General features: G+C 32.3%; 1 protein-coding gene across 1 annotated transcript; it reads right to left on the reverse strand.

Moving 5' to 3' along the window:
* Positions 1 to 5,116: 5,116 nt before the first annotated feature.
* Positions 5,117 to 12,853, reverse strand: LOC119597536 (general transcription factor 3C polypeptide 1-like). The gene is made up of 10 exons (XM_037947114.1): positions 12,836 to 12,853; positions 12,242 to 12,294; positions 10,721 to 10,906; positions 9,278 to 9,354; positions 7,262 to 7,437; positions 7,063 to 7,114; positions 6,225 to 6,243; positions 5,888 to 6,052; positions 5,326 to 5,551; positions 5,117 to 5,221 (listed from the first exon to the last, which is right to left on the reverse strand). Exons 1-10 carry the CDS (start codon positions 12,851 to 12,853, stop codon positions 5,117 to 5,119), a joined length of 1,077 nt encoding a protein of 358 aa, XP_037803042.1.
* Between the last annotated feature and the right edge of the window lie 7,611 nt (positions 12,854 to 20,464).

Raw genomic sequence — 20,464 nt, forward strand, 5'->3', positions numbered from 1 at the left:
GCCGTAGAGCGGGCCCTGGAGAGAGAATGGAAGAAAATGATGATGATTGTTAGAGATTATTATATAGTAAGTACACATATATTTCTGGGTTTTAAATTTGGAAGAAAAAAATAATTAACAAGAATATGTGGGAAAAGGGTTTGTTTAGAGAATTTATCTTTATTCATGCCTAAAGAATTTTTTTCATAATGAAAATTTTATCATTTTTACACTGCCCTTTTAAAACTATTTGGGGGGGGGCCCCTACCCCCCACATAACAAGGCGATTATCAGGTCAATCACTAATGCATAACGCCGTCCCTTAGCAGGGCCGGGGGGAAAGGTGCGGTGGGAGGAATTTCACCAGGGGTTCCTCTTGATGGGGGGGTTTCAAAAGGCATCATCTCGTTTGAAAAAGGGCAGATACTGACGGCACAAAGAGCAAAGCGGCAACCGGAGCAGCACGCACACAAAGGCCACCGCTCTCTGAGTTTGGGGTTGGGCAATGGGGGGAAACTTTCTGGAAGACAAAATATTCTAAAAATTTATTTCAAAGTTGTGATTGTACATACATATAAAAATGGGTTGGGGGAAAAAAATTGACAATATTACTATCATTAGCTTTTCCCCTCTGTAGACGGGACCACTGTTTCATATACGCATGTTGATTTTTGCTTACAGATGCATTAACATTCTTTTCGTTACACAGATAGACAAATTCATATTTTTCAAATTTCCACATGACCTAATGATTTCAGGATATCTTATTAAGATAGCGGTTTAAAAGCTTTTTTTTAGATTTACTTTTTTCCCCAAGATTCAAACTCAAAACAATTTTGTTACTATAAAAAACATAAAGGTATTGAAAAAAAATTTAAGGATTGAATAAAATAAGAGATGAAAAAGAAAAAAAAAAAAAAAAAAAGGGGGGGGAGATAAAAGAAAAAGAGGAAATCAAAAATGTTAAGAACCTACTTCATGAGAGTTCGGCATGTAAAACCCTTGGATAAAATTGACAGGTCCCCCGCTGGATTGGGCCCCAGCGACGAAAACTATCGTCGGGCTTTTCCCCTTTGGGCCCTACCCTTTCCCAGATAACCCTAGCAAGGTAGAAGAGAGCCCCTTTTGGACCGACAGCCCGGCGAATTTTGGTCCCAGGGGTCCCCCTTTACCCAGGCTCCTTGGGGGTGGGTGGGAAGTGTGAACATGGGTCGCCAAGGTTACCCCCGGTTTTTTGTTGCTTTTTTGGGGGGGACGGGTAAACTGAGAGATATCGAGTTTACAGTTTAAACATTTGGTTGGGGGTTTAGATTTTTTTTGTTAGTGATTTTATATACATACAAAATAATTATTTTTCTAATTTTTCCTTTTGATATACTAAAATTAAAAAGCTTTTTATGTAAAATATCCTTTTGAAAAGATATTTAACACCTCAATTTTTTTTAAATCTTACAATTTGCTACATTATTTTACTTAAAAAGTAATCATTTTTAATTAGAAAAAAAATATAAAAATAACACAACAGAAAACATACCCCCGTAAAATAAAAATAAATTATAGTTTATATTTCTAACCTTCTTCACCACAGCTGAAGAACACCTCTTGACCTCAGCTGCGGGGGCGCCGTGGTCGACACCTGGGCATCGCTTGAGCTCTTTTCATGCTGGCCCCGGGTGAGCCTTTTTTCATGCTTCGTTTTCTCACTCTGGCCTCTCACCAACTTGGCTGCTGCCTCTCATTTTTATTTTTATTTGGGGCTTTCTGACCTCCGTGCTCCTCCCTTCCCCCTGCCAACCCCCCCCCTCCTCCCTCTGCTCCCCCTTTGGGGGCGGGGCCGAGGCCGGAACTTAGCTTTTTGTTTCGATGGTGACTTGGGTGCGGGGCCCCTTTGGCGGGGGAATATTTTAGTTAGTCATAAATGGTTCCCCGAGATTTTCCTGTTGATTTAAAATCAATTTAGTTTGGTGAATTAAAGGGATTGGTCTTTTTCGCAATGAGAAATTTGGGTTAAAAATAAAAAATACTTTTGCCAATTTCTTTAGTCCAATCAAGGGATTAGCCTTGTTCATTTTAATGGATTATTTTGTTATATTAAAAAGATAAATTGTTTTGGGCCTCAAAAGAAAAAATTTTGTTAAAAAAAATAAATCATTTTGGTTTTTTCCTAACAATAATTAGCTTTGTACAATAAAATACTAACTTTTCAGGGGAAAAAGGAATGGTGAATAATAAATTAACCCTTTCGCCCCTCCCAGAGGAAGAGACTCACCAAATTGTGTGGGGTGACCCAAAATGAAACCCCCTTGACCATGGGGTTGATTGAGCTTGACGGGTTTTTTTTCAAAACCGCCCTTTGGGAGCTTTTCCCGCAGCGGTTTGGCTTTCTTTTCCATCTTGCTGATACCCTTCTTAGTTTCCCCCTGAGAATGGGTGTTAGCATTTACAACCTTTTTGGGCTTTTTTTTTGCAAAAATAACAAAAAGTACCAATATAAACCAATATATTTACATATTTTCAATATACTGTCAATTTATACCACTGATATTAAAATTTTTACTCCGTATTAAATATATATTCATAGCATTTAAAAATTATAACTTATATCAAATTTTGAATTGATTTTTTTTATCAAACACCAGAATGTACACCAAATTAGCAAAAAAATATTTCCCATTAACATAAAAAGATCTTTAAAAATAAAACCTCAAAATGACCTAACCATCCATTAATATAGTGTTTATCACAATTCCACCAACCTGCACAAAATCTTTTGCAACTTGAAAGCACACAAGACTTTTATCGGCCACGTTTCAATAATCATATTGGGTCTTTCATCTGGCGTCGGACATGAGGCGATTTCCCCGCTGGTTTTTTGTAAGTCAGCCGGATCTCCTCCGCATTCGGGGCAAAACTGAGGGGGTAAGGGTGGAGGTGAAGGGTGGGAAGGGGAGTGTGGTAAATGGAGTAGGAGATGAATATCTAAAAATTGTGGAAAAAGAATGGCGGGAAAAGAAAATCCCCGGCCAGTCAAAGAGCCAATCTAAGAGGGAAATTTGGAATGCAAAGTTTTGGGAAGATGCCAGTGGGTCTTGGGGAAACTTAGGACAAACCTGTGTTTTTTAGAGACCCCTGTATAGTGTGTTGACCATTTTAAATACTGCTATATTTTAAAATTACAGAAAAAAATATGTATGCTTGGGGGGCGGGGGGGTCAAAACAGCTTTGCATTTAAAATTTATTAATTTTGCTACATTAATCAATGGTTTTGAAAACACAGCTGTGTATCTAAAGGTGACACAACCCTCAATTTATATCAAGGTATTGCTAAAAAAATTTTAAAAATAATAATAATAACAATAAAAACCTCCCCATATCACACACTCCAAAAACCCCACCCCTTTTTCTTGCTGTCTCCTACATCGTTGTTTTGCCCTTTTTGGCTCTGGGGCCCTCCTTGGCGGGTGGAAGATCCAAGTTCATCCCTTGCTTGGGGGTGGACCTGCCCCCGGGGAGCACTCCAGACCCCCCTCCCCCCTTCTAGGGAAATTTGCCCAAGAAACGGGAAAACCCCACCCGGTCACAAGGGGGGAGAAGGCGATAGTAGGATGATTTGGAGAAATTTCAAAGAGAAGGGGGGGGGGGAGGGGGGGAGAAAAAAGAGAGAGGAGAGAGAGAGAGAGAGAAGAAAAAGAGAGAGAGAAAGAAAAGAGAGAGGAGAGAGAGAAAAGAGAGAGAGAGAGAAAGGAAAAAGAAGAAGAGGAGAGAGAGAGGAGAGAGAAAAAGAGGAAAAAAGAGAGAAAAAAGAGAGAAAAAGAGAGGAGAAAAAAGAGAGGAAAAAGAGAGAGAGAGAGAAAGGAGAGAGAGAAGGGGGGAAAGAGGGGAAGAGGAGAGAGAGAAGGAGAGAGAGAAGGAAAAAAGAGAGAAAAAGAAGAGAGAGAGAGAGAGAGAAGAGAAGGGGAAAAAGAAAAGGAAGGAGAGAGAGAGAGGAAGAGAGGGAAAAAAGAAGGAAAAGAGAGAGAGAAGAAAGGAGAGAAAGAGAGAGGAAGAGAGAAGAGAGGGGGAAAGAGAGGAAAAGGGGAGAGAGAGAGAGAGAAGGGAGAGAGAGGAAGGCGAGAGAGAGAGAGAGAGGAGAGGGGGAGAGAAAAAAAAAAAAAAAAAAAAGAAAGAGAAAGGTAAAAAGGGGGAAGGAAGGGGAAGGGAAGGGGAGGGAAGGGAAGAGGAAAAGGAGGGAAGAGGAGGGGGGGGGGAGGGGGAAAAAAGAGGGGAGAGGGGGAAGAGGGGGAGGAAGGAAAGGGGGAGAAAGAGGCGGAGAGGGAAAAAAAGAAAGAGGGAAAAGGAGGAGGAAAGAAAAGACGGGGAAAAGGGAAAGGGAGGGGGAAGGGAAGGGAAAAAGGACAGGGAAAGGGGGGGGGGAAAACAAGAAAAAAGGAAAAAAGGAAAAAAAGAAAGGAAAGAAAAAAAAAGAGGGGAAAAAAAAAAAAAAAAGAAAGGAAAAAAGAGAAAAAGAGAGAGAAAAAAAAAAAGGGGAAGAAGAAAGGTAAGAAGGGGGGGAAAAAAGGGGAAAAAAAAAAAAAAAAAAAAAAAAAAAAAAGATAAAGGAAAAAGGGAAAAGGAAAGGAAAAGGAAAAAGGGAAAAACGGAAGGGGGGGGGACAGGAAAGGGAAAGCAAAGGAAAGGGGGGGGGGAAGGGCAAGGGGAAAAGATGGAAAGGGGAAAAAGATCCCAACAGACGGAGAACTGGAATTTTGCCTCAGGATTTGTAAGGGAGATACTTAGGGGTGCACTGAGGAAGAGAGGGATTGCAGGGTGGGTTTTCAAAGGAGAGGATTGTACCACAGTCTACACATTGCAAGCTAAGCAGGTGAAGCCATGCCACAGAAGCCACATCTTGAATGGCTGACAGCCGGCATATCTCATGGCTCACCGCTGCGTACTGAGTGGTGGACACCTCACAGCTCACAAAATGGACCACATAATCAGGTTTCCCCCAATTTCCAAATTCCAGACACATGCCTATCCTACAAAACTACACTAAACAGAGAATTAATAATCTTGTTTTCTCAATTTCATTTTTTTTTTAAAATGCAAATCTTGACAGATCATTTCTTCTCATTTATCTTTATCTCTAAGAAGAAAATTATCTTGAAAAGTACGGATTAAACTTTGGTTTAAACCCTTTGGTTACACCTAATGCCAACTGGATACTTAAAAATGTATGAATTCTCACACAGTAGATTTTGATCTGTATATTCCAAAAATACAATTCATTTTTGTGGATGAAGTGAATTAAGAGGTGACAGAGGTGTTTGTTTGGTTAGCTGATGAACCCACATATTTCCCTCTCACCCAACACCTCACCCTATGCTGGTCGAGTATGCCTGGATAGGAATCATCTTCCTCGTCTTCTTCAGCTACCTCCTCTGCTTTGCACACCTCCATAGGGTCGATCTTGGGATTCATCAGCTCCATAATACGGACAAACTTTTCGGCATCCTTGCCCTTACACCGCCACTGAGAGGGGGAGGCATCTGGGTACACCTTGCGATAAGGGGCAGTCACATTCTTTATGTATCTGGAAAAGAAGGTGGCAAGATGGTGCTTAGAGGACTGGACCTATTTATTTAACCTACTGACACCAAGGTCCTTGTACACATGCACTGCTCACTATGTTTTTGCTTTATTTATTAATCTTTGCACATAATGGATTCACAAACACTTAGTCACCAGAGTCAATTGCCTTCCTGACTTCACCTTTTTATACTTTCCATTTTTTTTTTCTTTACAATCATAATTACTGTTCCTAACTTTATAATAAGGTTATAAAAAAAGTAAAATAAAGTAAAATTAGACATTAAGCAAAACCTCAACACAAAAAATATTCTGGTGTACACTTCTGTGACTTGCATACCTCTGGAATTCTGTACTCTTAAAGAGCTTTCTGCAAGAGGTCTCTGGCATTCCCATCTCTTCCTTGACAGCGGTATAAGGAGCACAATATCCTGGTTTCAGCTTCAGGATCTCAACTGCCCTTTGGATCATCATGATAAACTTTGAGCGCCTCTCGACATAGAACCTGAAATCGAGAGCGAATTGAGAAACTTTTTTCAGTTTTGTTTTATGTGCTAAATAATGCGTTCTGCAATTATGATTCTTATCTCATTTGGGTTCATTAAAATTTTTATCTTTCTTATGTAATCATCTTTTTCAAATAGTTTCCCCTGCAAGCCATCATTTGCATGCCTTACCACATTTCAGGTTCTGAGTCTGTTTATTTTTAAATAATGTTCACTCAAATTTATCCACAAATAATAGCTCCAGAAAATATTATTACTAGCTACTAAAACCAATTTTAAGCTTACATTAAAACAAAAGAGTATATATTTTGGATTCATGAAAGGACACTTCACAATGTATTAAAAATATAACATAAGTAATTCACCAAAACTAATCCATTTGTATACTATAAGTTAAATCAAATGTATATTGCAGATGACATGAATTTTGCAACAGTCAATGTCAAATATAATTCCTTCCCTACACATATTTGCCTCATTCCTTTAAATATATATCCCAGTTTAATTCATCTTACCTTTCATACAAAATAAGAATATAAGGGTAAAAAAAAAAAGCTCAAATCTTCATCCCATATATCTGCAGTGACATATGCATTGTCAAAATAATAAAAAATTATAATGCAAAAATCATGAATATAAATTAAAAAAATACCACATGAAAAAGAAAAGAAATAGAGAAATAATGTAATGAAAGCATGATCATTAACCCAATGACTTCAATGCCACGCCTACTGTAATAAAAGTTTATCTACCGCCTTTACACATAGATGGCTCTACAAGTGCTTAGTCACCAAGGAGCTATTAGTCTTATCTGTCTCACCTGTTCACCCTTATCCTTGATTTTTTGAAAGCTTAATTTTTATTATTTCATTGTCTTTGATGTTATTAATATTTCAATAACAATCTAATAATCATAATTATCAATAAGAATGAAAACATTGTCAATATTAATAGTATTAGAAAGAAAACACATTTTCCAGCCATTCAGGAATGGGAGAAATCAGCTAACAGTCACTCTGGCCAACTGATAGACCTCCGTCTGCTGACACACGTGGAGCCATCTGTATTACAAAACTCACTAAAATCTCAAGGAAAACTTCACATAAATGACACTGGGTTTCAATGTACCTCCTACTACTAACAATAATGGAATATAAAAAAACAATAACGATTAGAAAAAAAAGTTTAATAACAACCCTGGCCCTCACCCCAAGCAAAACTCCACACGCACGATCGTGAGATGCATCCGATGAGCCATTGTAGGTCTGTCCCTTGTTCCCCTTTTGGCTGTGGGGCTGTTTGGTGATCATGTGATCTTCATCAGACGCTTGCGGTGGTAAGAACATAGGACTATTGGGTTGTCGCCCCATGGCTGCTAGCTGATCTGGAGATGGGGAAAACCAGTTTAATCTGTCATTGGCAGTTAATCTTTTTTCTTTTTTTCACTTCAGGTATTAAGAGTGAGATTGATTCCATCTTTGGAAAGCATATTCACCTTCTGAGAGAACAGAATCTTTTAAACGTAATCAAATTTGCCTCCTGTGCCCAAACATGGCATATTTGGAGCATCATAACTATCCAAACCTAGGAAAAAAAAAAAAAAGAATCTGCAAAATAATGATGTACCAAAAAGGCCCCCTCAAAAGAAAAGAAAAGGAAAAGAAAAAATCTTCCTGAGTGCTCTATAATTCTATTTCTATCTTTACTCTTATTTTTTCTATTTAAATTCACAACAAAAAAAAAAATAACTAAATAAATACTACATTCACCCAAATCCCAGGGCAGGGCCCTGTACATACATATAGGTCCTCTGTACGAGTTTTACTTTTATTATTGTTTTTACAACATAGATGGCCTACTCTTGTACTACGTCACCAATGAGCCCATACGAATCCTGCCTGCCTCACATGTTTTTCCTTTTCCTTGATTTTTCGAAAATATCTTGTGTTATCTTATATTGCTGTTACTAATGTCTATAACATTTAATTAGTATATTTCTGAATATCAAAAATAACACATCAGTAGCATTAGTAAAAACATATGTTCTTCCTCTGCCAAGGAAAAGGGAATTAAGTAAGTTCACAAGTTCTACGACTTACACCCTTTGTGGCTAAGCATTCGCAGAGCCATCTATCTTGCAGAGACATTTTCAAACCACACAAAAAACAAAAAACACCCCCCAAAAACCAAAACACACACACACACACACATCACACACACACAGCCCACACACCACCCACCACACGACACAACACACAGACACACAAACACAACACACACGACACACACACACACACAACACACACACCCCCCAACAACAAACCAAAAAAAAAACCCCCCAAAAACCCCCCCACACACACACAACACACAAACACACACACACACACAAAAAACAAAAAAAAAAAAAAAAAAAAAAAAAAAAAAATAAGGCACAGCATTTTCCCGACAGCATTGAGTTCATACTCATTCACTCTTCCAAGAAAAAGAAAATAATCTTCTTTATACATCAAATAATGTTCATACTATGAAATCTACGTTAATTTCCTAGTGTGTCTTTCATTACATCTCCCTATTCTTACTATAAATCACATAAATCTTCTGCTTTGGTTATAATTATAATGTAGAACAGTTATGATTAAAATTAATATCTCATAGCACAAGTAATGCATTAACTGCTTTCAACTGTATCTTTCATTCCAGTCAAATAACCTTTTGCACTGTAAACGATATTCAATCCCGTTTATGTCTTTTACTATTTTTTTCCATTTAATGGCCGTTTTCCTCTCGTACCTAAGACCCTAAAAGAAGTTAAAAAACGTGTTTCTGAATATAGGGAGCCAGCTGTAATGCATCCAAAAGATAGAATGGATAATACTTTCTGTTTCAAAGCAACTGTCCGTTTCCAAAGACTATTGTAAAAAAAAATCCTTTTGGATCTAAATCCATAACAATCATACCACAATTTTTTTCAAAAATCTTCAAAGTATTCTACTAGTCCTCAATAGAAAGTTTAGATAATTTACCCCAACCAAGTTATTTTATCATATCACTTTGCCAAACTATACTAAAACATATCATACACTCACGTTACAAATAACTCCCACCTAATCTCCCACGATAAACACTAATCTTCCCTACCCTTCCTTGCGTATTTCCCCCAGGCGACGCGAACCGGCCCAATACCTCCAGAATGATGTACTGAGTAAAGCGTCAGGTCGTAAAACTTGTCGATGCATGCCAAGATGCAGGGGCCTTGTTTTTCGCAGCATCTGCTGCCACGAGCACCAGCTTCTCTCCATACCTATTTGCGAAAGGCTATATAGAATTATTAGCGGTGTTTATGATATATTTTTGTTGAAGGGAAAGACAAGGATAATCCGCAGGTTTGTTGTTTTCTGTAATATTAGATTTTATGCACATCCTATGGTAGAAGACAGACATAGGTAACTCTTCTCTGCTGCTAATTCCAAAGAGAGCTCGTTCCTTATCAAAACAAATTAAAGCAAAAAAAAAAGAGAAAAGAGAAGAAGAAAGAAGAAGAAGAAGAATAAAAGGAAGATTCATATAAAACAAATAAAATTTTTAAAATTCAACTTATATCTTGCAAATCTACATACCACCATTTAGAACCTGTACACTGAAGTATCACAGACCCTAATATAAATGTTTTAAAAGCTCAAATGACGAAGAAATTACCCAACAATCTGATAAGACCTTCAGTTCCTCGTCAGTTGGTTGAATAGACGACGACATTGAACATATAAAAAATACAAGTACTAAACAATAATTTTAAGATTATAACAACATTCCGTAAAAAGAAAATAACTTTTAACACCTGCATATAATTTGGTCCAACACAAAACTTTATCATCAAGCATCAGCAACCTATCAAATTTGCCTTCAACCTGTCATAATTGTTTATCAACTTATCACCTGCTATCAGTCATCAACCAGCCAGTTTACCGTCCATCAACATCATCAAACCTGTCATTAGGCATCCCAAATTGTGTCAAACTGTCATTGATCATCATCCAACTGTAGATTTGTCAGCAGTCCATCTCAACCCATCAAACTGTCCAGCAATCATCACCACATCTAAACCTCGTCATGGTCTACCAATGTGTCACACTGTCCATCAGTCAATCACGAACCGGTCAACCAGTACACTGTCACCTGTCAAACCTCATCAATCGTCATCAATCTGTTAAGTTGAATCTCCGTCCTCATAAAAAGATTTTTCCTTTTGATAAAATGATCTGTTTCAGTGGTGTGAGGGAGACATGCCACTCTGCTTTCATAAGTGGTTTATCTAACTCTGGATTCATAACATTCTCATCTGTTCATTACTCCCACATTTCTCTACAAATCCTCCACAGTGGTACCAGCTCAGTTCACAAAAAAACAACAACTAGATATGAATTTAAAGTCACAACATATTCTACAAACGAGAGAAGAAGAAGAAGAAGAAGAAGAAGAAAAGAAAAAGAAAAGAAGAAAAAGATAGGAAAAAAAGAAAGAAGAAGAAGAAGAAGAAGAAGAAATAAAGAAAAAAAGAAAAGAAGAAGAAAAGAAGGAAAAAGAAGAAAAAAAAAATCTTCACTCCAAAACGAGACAAAAAACAAACAAATCGAGAGCCATCCCAAAAAAAAACTCCCAGGGGGCCTTACAGCTCTTCCACCTCAGCCAGGGTCATCAGCGCCGCAGAATCGGATACGTTGACGCGCTCGTGGAACATCTTGCACGACCCTCGCACGCCTTCACTCTCGTCCTCTACGGGGTGGAACGGGTAGATGTCTTTTGGCTCCTCCTCCGGCTCGAGCACAATTCCCAGCTCAGGGTCCATGTGTTCGTATCTTTTAGGGTGGGATCAAAAAATTATTACAGATGTTTTTTGAAAGTACGTACTAGATATTATTACAGGGAAAAATATACATTATATACTACTACAAAATAAACAAAATAATGCAAAACAAAAATAATAAATTAATAATAAAATAAAATAAAAATAATAAAATAATTTAAAAAAAGATAATAAAAATAATAATAAAAATTTCAATAAACCAAATAAAAATAACAATAATAAAAAATAATAATAAAATAAAAAAATAATAAAGTTATACTATAGTAAAATAATGAAATAATAATAAAAATAATAATAAAAAAAACAATTCAACAAATATTAATAAAAACAATAATAAGAATAAAATAATAAAAAAATAAAATAATTAATAAAATAATTAAATAAAAATAATAAAAAAAAAATAATAAAATTTAATATAATAAATAATAATAATAAAAATAAAATAAAAAAATAATAAAAAAATAACAACAACAAAAAACAATAGAATAATCATAATCATAATCATAATCATATCATAATCAAATCAAATATAATCATAATAAAAAATAATAAATTAAAAATAATAATAATAATAATAAAAATTATAAAAAAAATAAAAAAAAAATAACAAAAATGATAACAATAAAAATAACAATAACAATAAATAATAATAATTAATAATAAATAATAAAAATGAATATATAAATAATAATAATAATAATAATAATAATAACAAATAATAAAAAAGTTATAATAAAAATAAAAATAATAATAATAATAATAATAATCTAATAAAAACCCAATAACAATAACAATAACCAATACAATACAAATAATTAATCATAATCAATAATCAAATCAAAATCATACATAATCATAATCATAATAATAATCATATCATAATCATAATCATATAATAATAATAATATAATAATAATAATAATAATAAAAATTTAATAAAAATTATAATAACAATAAAAATAACAATAAAATAAGGGATAACAATAACAATAACAATATAATAATAATATAATAATAATAACAATAACTATTAAGAAATAACATAACTATAAGACTAACAATACACAATATAAAAGAACAATATAATAAGAACAAAAATAAAATAACAATAAAAAAACAATAATGATAATAATAATAATAATAAAATAAAGTTACAAAAATAATAAAATAAATCATAAACCATGAAGATAATCATGTAAATACAATAAGATAACAAGGAAAAACCCAGTAAAACTCTCAGCAACACAACCCTGTACTATTATAAACTACTTCTGCAAAAAAATGAACTAAACGAGATCCCCTCCAGTTGAACCCAAAATTCTCTTACCTGTTGAATATTCCAATTCCTTTGGTCTTCGGCAGCTCGAAAAGGGAGATCTCCTAAATTTTGGACTATGAGCGACCACAAAAATGCCTTGCTGTCATGTCAATGGGCTTTGTTTGCCCTCAAAGGGGGGCCCGTTGTTTGAGGCGAGTCATAGCGCTTGGGGGAGGGAAGGGAAGAGATTGGAGCAAAATGTTACGCTGAAGTTGTAACGGAACACATACCTGTGAGTGATTTGTGTGGGGTGTTGTGGTGGTGTGTGGTGTGTGTGTGTGGTGTGGTGGTGTGTGTGTGTGGGTTTTGGTGTGTTGTGGATGTGGTGTGGGGGGGGGAGGAGAGAGAGAGGAGAAGAGGAGAGAGAGAGAGAGAGAGAGAGAGAGAGAGAGAAGAGAGGGGAGATGAAGGAGAGAAGAGAAGAGAGAGGGGGAAAGGGGGAGAGAGAGAATCTAAAACTACGACACATAGCAAAATCGAACAATATGACCACAAAATGGGCAGATCAGACAAAGACAATGAATATACAATATTCCTATTTCTAGTAATCAACATTTCTCAAAACTGATTATATGAACTTCATTATATATTCTACCAGCTTACCTTCCAGAGTAATTCCATCCAGTCCTTCCAGTGCAATTTCTCTTCCAGGTCTGCAATGTACTGCAATCCTTGACAAAACATGTTGCAGCTATAATCCCAGTGGCCTGAAATAGGGGTCAACGTTAGTGAAGAAAAAGAAATTGAATTCATTTCAAGTAAAATTAAAATGAAATTAAAAGTAAAGAATAATTATGAAAAATAAAAGACAAATTAAAAAAGGTTTTAAATCTTATAACACACTTGTCAATTAATATTTTTTGTTTACCTATGACCCAGAATTTATATATTATTTTGTCTTTATTTTTCTCATCTTAATCACATTCACATTTCACAAATAAATGCCGAAAAAGGAAGAATAAACATATTTAATCCAAACCTTCACCTAAAAAATACTGACATTTCAGAGTAAACAAATTAAAAGTAAGATTATGGGTAGTAAATAAATAGGGACCATATATGGATGAACTATGGAGAGCAGTAATAAAAAAAGGTATTTTCATGAATGAAATTATGGCTACATAACTCATATAGGCTATAGTTCAAAAGACATACCTATAGTTCACAATAATATATGGGTTTGTTTATCTCTTTGATCTACAATATAATAAGATGGTTGAACTAACCAATTGGTAAAAATAAAATCCAGTGTCTCGTGTAGCAATTAAACATCAAAATGTACTGTATTTTTTTTCATCGTTTTTCAGTAAGGAAAATAAAAACCCTAATTATCAATGAAATGAGAATTATTCACTACATCAAAAATATCATTCTTGTAAACAATACAAATGAATCTGGTAATACAATAATTATAAAAACAAGATATACCAATACAAAATTTATAAATTAAATCATATTAGATATTTTCATAAATCATACAGCTAGGTTTAAAAAACACTCCTAGGCACTAATATATAAAGGTTATTCTATTATTTTCTATAGTAGACAGTAGTAAAAAATAACATCTATCTTTATGCTCTAAGTATGAAGTGTTCCAGAGTATGAAGGTATATATACCAGTGAAAATTTAATACCATTTCATGTTAGTGGTGGGTTAAGGAATAAAATCCTACATGATTAGATAGGATGACACTGTCCTAGACTTAAATTTTTTATAGTAGCATTTGCACAAACTGAAAACAAAGATATTATTCAATACATAAACCTAAAACTAACACTGTTGCTTTAAATTTCACCTTTCAATAAAAAATAGTCAACTAACATGCTTTTGTTTTACTATATATGTACTGTTTAGGAAAAAAAAAGTCATATTAAAATCTTTGCCATTCAATTAATCTATAAATGAAAACCACTGAAACCTACCATTGTATCAACAAGACAATCATAAGTAAGATGGTAATACTGTTTGCTTGAGGCTTCACAAAATTCAATTAATCGTTGTAATTCAGACCCAGTTGGATTGTTATGTGATGTTGCATATTAGTCCCAGTAATGCATAAACAATGATGATGTAACTAGGAGGTTTACAGTCAAATATTCAACCATTCCACTCTCTTACCTGTCAAGGTATATATGTGGAGTATTTTATTGACTTTTCAGCCAAGTGCCATTAGCCCAAGCCACACCCATGATTACTATATAGTCAATACACAATGCAGACATATAACAAGTTAGAAGGTTTAATGTTACCAAGGGTGATGCACAGAGATAGAGAAATGGACACTGCCATCTTATGAGGCATAAGAAATTGAGTAATAAACACCACAGATGCAGCGGCCTCATATTTACCGCCTTACTATCCAGTGTTCTTATCGTTGCATTCTCTATTAAGCCCATTTTCTATAAGTTGGCATAAAGTGCTAATAAAGAGGGGTATGGGGTGTTTGTCCCAGTCTAGGGAATAAATGGAAGTTAGGAAAGGTTAGGTTTGGATTTTTGGGATCGATGATATCCTCATGTTTAGGTATGTGTGAATAAACCATTGGGCGAGAGAAAATATTAAATCTGGTTTTGGGACTTTTTCCCCAAAAGGTGCATATATCATGTATACATTTATGTTCAGTCCAGAAATCAAGTACATTTTAGTCAACATTATTTGTGCCCCCTTACCCCCCCTCCCCCCAAAAAAACATATCACTCCTCCCTCACAGGAACATTAAATGTAGCAAAACCTCATCATAATTTAAAAACCAAAAAAACCCACTCCCTTATAATGCACAGTGACCTTTTCCAGGGTAACTGCATCTTATATAACTATATAACACAGCATTAATTCAATCAAACGACAAAATGCCAAGCCATTTCATCACTTTACCTTCCTTAAAAAATATAAAAACATACCTTAAGCACATTATTTAAAACCAAAACCTACCCTTCCACATGAAAATGAAACCACACGTCGTATTCCACTCAGCATTACACCATCACTTAATCTTCACTTCATCTTCATTTCATCTTCATCTTATCTTTATTTTATCCTTTAAACCATTATTTCATCTTGATTTTCACTTCCACAAGAAGCTGACGAAACACACGCTGGACGTAAACAATAACAAACCCGAGTCTTAGTTCCGGCTTGCGTTACGTCGATTTTTTCTTATTATTTTTCCCTCTCGGTACTTTCAGGTACGGGTTGCGTAAAGGTGAAATTGGATGGATGATAAAGGGTGTTTATAAGTTATAAAGAATGGTAGTGGATGTTTGTGGAAATGGTGTTTGCAGAGGAGGGTAATGGTGGTAATATTGTGAGAGAAAATTATATTTGGGGATTAATGACGGTGGTGGTGGTGACGATATGATTATGATGATGGTCTTCATCATCATCATCATAATAAAATGATAATAATAATAAAAATAATAATAATAATATTAATAATAAATAATAATAATAATAAAAAATAGCAATAACAATAATAACAATGATAATAATAATAGTATAGTAATAATAATAGAAAGTAATAGTAATAATATTATTATTATTACTTTGATAATAATAATATTATTAATATTGATAATATAATAAAAAATAATGATGATAAAATAATGCTGAGATAAAAAACAATCTAATAATAATAAAAATGGTAATAATAAAAATAGTAGAAGTATATAGTAGTGGTATAGTAGAAAATAATAATAATAAAATAATAAAATAATAATTTAAAAAATTAATAATTATTATTATTATTATAGAAAATAATAATAATTATGATGAAAATAATAACAAACAGTAATAATTGTGATGATAAAATAATAATAATAATGATAATAATAATAAAAAATTTAATAAATAATAATAATATAATAATAATAATTAATAAAAAAATAATAATAATAATAATAATAATAATAATAATAATAATAATATGATGATGATGGTGATGATAATGAATAACAAAATAACAAAAACAAATCACATTGATGATGATGTGATAATGATACTATACTACTACTAATATTATTATTATTAGTGGGTATTAGCAGCAATGATATAATGAAAAAAAAAGATAACAACAATGGTACAAATGATGATGAAGATAAGATAATAATAATAATAATATATATCATTATTGCAACAATATAATAATAATAATAATAATAATTAATATCATTATTTTTATAATCATTTTTTTATTATAGTAGTAGTATTACATTATCTTTAAATATTACCATTATTATTACTATATCATTAATAATTTTGATTACTATTATTATCATTGTTGTTGTTATCATTATATAACAATAATAGAATTTAAATATTAACATTAATAATGGAAAAATAATAAGATATAATAATATAATAATAATAATAATAATAATAATATAATAATAATAATAAAAATCATAAAAAGTAAAAATAATAAAAATTTAAGAAAAGGTATGAATGAGAATGAATATCTTCACAAAAACAAGAGATGTATTTGCCAGTTTCGATTGTGCCTTCGTCAGATATACATACAGCAGAGAAATTACAAGAAAATATAATCGGACGTGAGCCGGGCCATAAGTGAAAGGCCCGGGCGAAGCCAGAACTTCGCAAATCTCAAAGCAAGCAATCAGAAAGTGAGTTGACAAAACACCTGACTGTGACCTCCTATTCGTTGCTCGCATAATTTTTGCCGTGACCTTGGATAATTTGAATACGGTTCATCATCATCATCCATCATCATCATCATCATCATCATCATCATATAATAATAAATAATAATAATAATAATAATAATAATAATAATAATAATAATAATAATAATAATAAATAAAAAAAAAATAATATAAAAAAATAAAAAATTAAAATTTAAAAATAAAAAAAAAAATAAATATAAAATTAATAATATAAAATAATAAAAATAAAATAAAATAATAATAAAAATAATAATAAAAATAATTTAAAAAAAAAAATAATATAAAATTTAAAATAAAAAAATAATAAAAATAATAATAAAAAATAAAATAAAAAAATAATAAATAATAATAATTAAAAAATATAAATATAATAAATAATATTTTAAAAAAAAAAAATAAAATAATAATAATAATAATTAATAAATAAATAATAAAAATAAAAAAAAAAATAATTAAAAATAATAATAATAATAATAATAAAATAATGATAAAAAATAATAATAATAATAATAATAATAATAAAAAATAAATAATAATAATAATAAAAAAATAATAAATTAATAATAATAATGATAAATAATAAAATAAATAATATAATACAATGTAATAATAATAATGATAAAAATAAAAATAATAAATATAATAATAAAATAATAAAAAAATAAAAAAATAATAACAATATAAAAATGGGAATTATCTTATCATTTTTATTATTATTATTATTATTATTATTATTTTTATTTTAAACATTATACATTATATTAATTTTTTTATCATTATTAATTTTTTTATTATATATTATTTTTATTTTTATTTAATTTTATTATTATATTATATTATTTTTTATTATTATTATTATATTAAACATTATCATATCTCATCATCATCTCTCATCTTCATTATTTTATTATATATTATTTTATTATATTATATTTTGTTGTTTTTGTTGTTATTTTTTTAATTATATTATTATTAAATTATTATAATTTATTTTTATTATCATTTTTATTTCCATTATTTTCATCAAAATTATTTTCATTATTATATATATTATTATCATTATTATTATCATTATTATTATTGTTATTATTATTACATTATTATTATTATTATTATTATTATCATTATTATTATTATTATTATTATTATTATTATCAATATCATCATCATTATTATTATTATTATTATTACTATTATTATTATCAATATTATTATCAATATTATTGTTATCATTATTATTATTGGTCGATCTCACACAATCTTGCACTTCCTTCCTTCTCCCTTTCCTTAAACACTTCCTTTTGTGTATAGTCGCTGTTTTCTGATAACAGTCGGTTGTAGATTTGATACTTATGTAAACGACACGGCTTCAGTGATGTGATCATATGAAGAAAAGGGATTAAATAAATAAATAAATAAATGAATAAGGTTAAATAACTTGGATGAGGAAGATGAAAGAAGACACTAAAGCGTATACAAAGATGTTGTGTCCATGACAAAGTGTTATAGAGAACCATCAAAGCGTGAAAAAATAAAATATTCCCTTTTTCGTGGTTATTTATTATGATGTGCTTTGAACGGTTATTGTGGGTCCTCAAGCTGATGATGTCTAAATATCAGAATTATCGAAGCTTTGCTGTATTCCGCCGCAATTGCAAATGTAGAAAAAAGAAAAAAAAAAAATGAAGTACTGATAGTAGCTGGTAACCCTTGCATTATAGTCACTTTCCGTAGTGAAATTATGCATAATACCTTCGTGTACTCGTTAAATATAAAGTTTTTCTTTTTTATGGAATTATTACAAACTGAGTAAAAAAAAAAAACGTTTAACTAAACGTTTGATACTATGGTGCACCAACATCTCACTCTATTTACGATAATGGTATAATCATGATTTCAGCTATGCTGTTGTTTTTGGTGTTATGAATATTTTTATTATCATCATCATCATCACTTGTCATTGTTATCATCTTCATCATTGTTATAATCATTATAACTATCATAATTATTGCTATTAATCTTTTTGTAGTTATTATTATTATCATCATCATTATTGATGGTAACATTCACTTTGAACGGCGTCTCGGCCTGTAATTTAATTTTTAAAAATATCTGTTTTGGATAATCTGTCACTGCATTCTAAGTCAGGTTAGGTGACAAAGGTGAAGAATCCAGACAGTCAGTCAGTCAGTCACAGGGGTTAACGGCAAGGATTGCGACTGTTGCATCCAGTCAACGAGGGTCCCTCCATGATCTGACGCAAGGACCTGTTGCAAAAGGCGCTAAGACGTAACTGCAAGGCACGGGATGGTGTCCAAGTTTCGTCGCCATACAGCAAAACCAGCAGCGTCAGGGCCTTGAAAACAGGGACCATAATCTCCAAATACTTTTTGTCAAGCAAGGTCATGACTCCTGCCTGACTTCCTGGGGTTGACAGCTTAGTCATGAACTACACTGCCAAGATACGTAAAAACTATGCGACTATGATGTTTTCACCGCAAGCGAGTGGAAAATTAAGTTATAAAATAAGTGATCTTTAGAAGAGAGAGAGAGAGAGAGAGAGAGAGAGAGAGAGAGAGAGAGAGAGAAATTATGTATACAAAACATCCAATGATTTGACATAGGAACAACGCATAATTGGTTCACGCACTTATTCACATAATAATCCTACGTCATACTATAGAAAACAAACACATAAGCTATAACCACTAAATCTCTATAGATTTAAAGAGTTTATCTTTTATCTTTTTCTTGATCTTTTACAAAATTGGAAAATCTGGCAGTATACCATCTTCAGTGAAGACTGTGACAACACCACACGAAATTCTTGTCGAAAATAGTATTACAGTACACAGTAGTCAAAAGAAAAATAAGTAAAACAGAGTATGGACAGACGTCGGATGACTCATAGCCACCTTCACCTGTATGCTAGCAATAACTAGGACACTTAATCACCAGAGATTCTCGAAAACTATACCGGTTCGTGGGCGTCTAAACCCACTGAGCGACAGAGTTACATGAATACCAAACTTGCAGTGATAGTTGTGGCCAAGCCTTAATCTATCAATCACATTTTATTGCCAAATAATGGTGTTGTGTGGTGCAACAGTAGCGATCTCGTCTAGCAATCTTGCTGACCCGCTTTCAAATCCGTCGCCGCTAGTGGATGGTTGCACACGGGGTAATTAAGAAGCAAAAATGAAACAGTATGGCACACTAAGGATATCCATTGTAACAAATGGAATAAAGCTAGATTATTAATATCATTATTAATTATTATTATTAGATTATCTGGTTGTTCTGTAGGTGTGTTTTGTCTTTGATTTTGTTTTAGTTCTGTAGTTCCTAACTTAGGAATCATGGAATTTACTGGCGGACCATACGATAGGTTTAGGTACAGTACATCCGTAATAATAATGAATATAAAAATGATGATGAAAATAAGAAATGATCCTAAAATACACGTTCCAATATCTCTGCTCTTCATTAATATTTTTTTTTTTACTACTCCTCTCCCTTGTTGATCAGTCGAACTCCTGAATTTTGTTTCTG

This window comes from Penaeus monodon, chromosome 39 (genome assembly GCF_015228065.2).
Source record: "Penaeus monodon isolate SGIC_2016 chromosome 39, NSTDA_Pmon_1, whole genome shotgun sequence".
NCBI lineage: Eukaryota > Metazoa > Arthropoda > Malacostraca > Decapoda > Penaeidae > Penaeus > Penaeus monodon.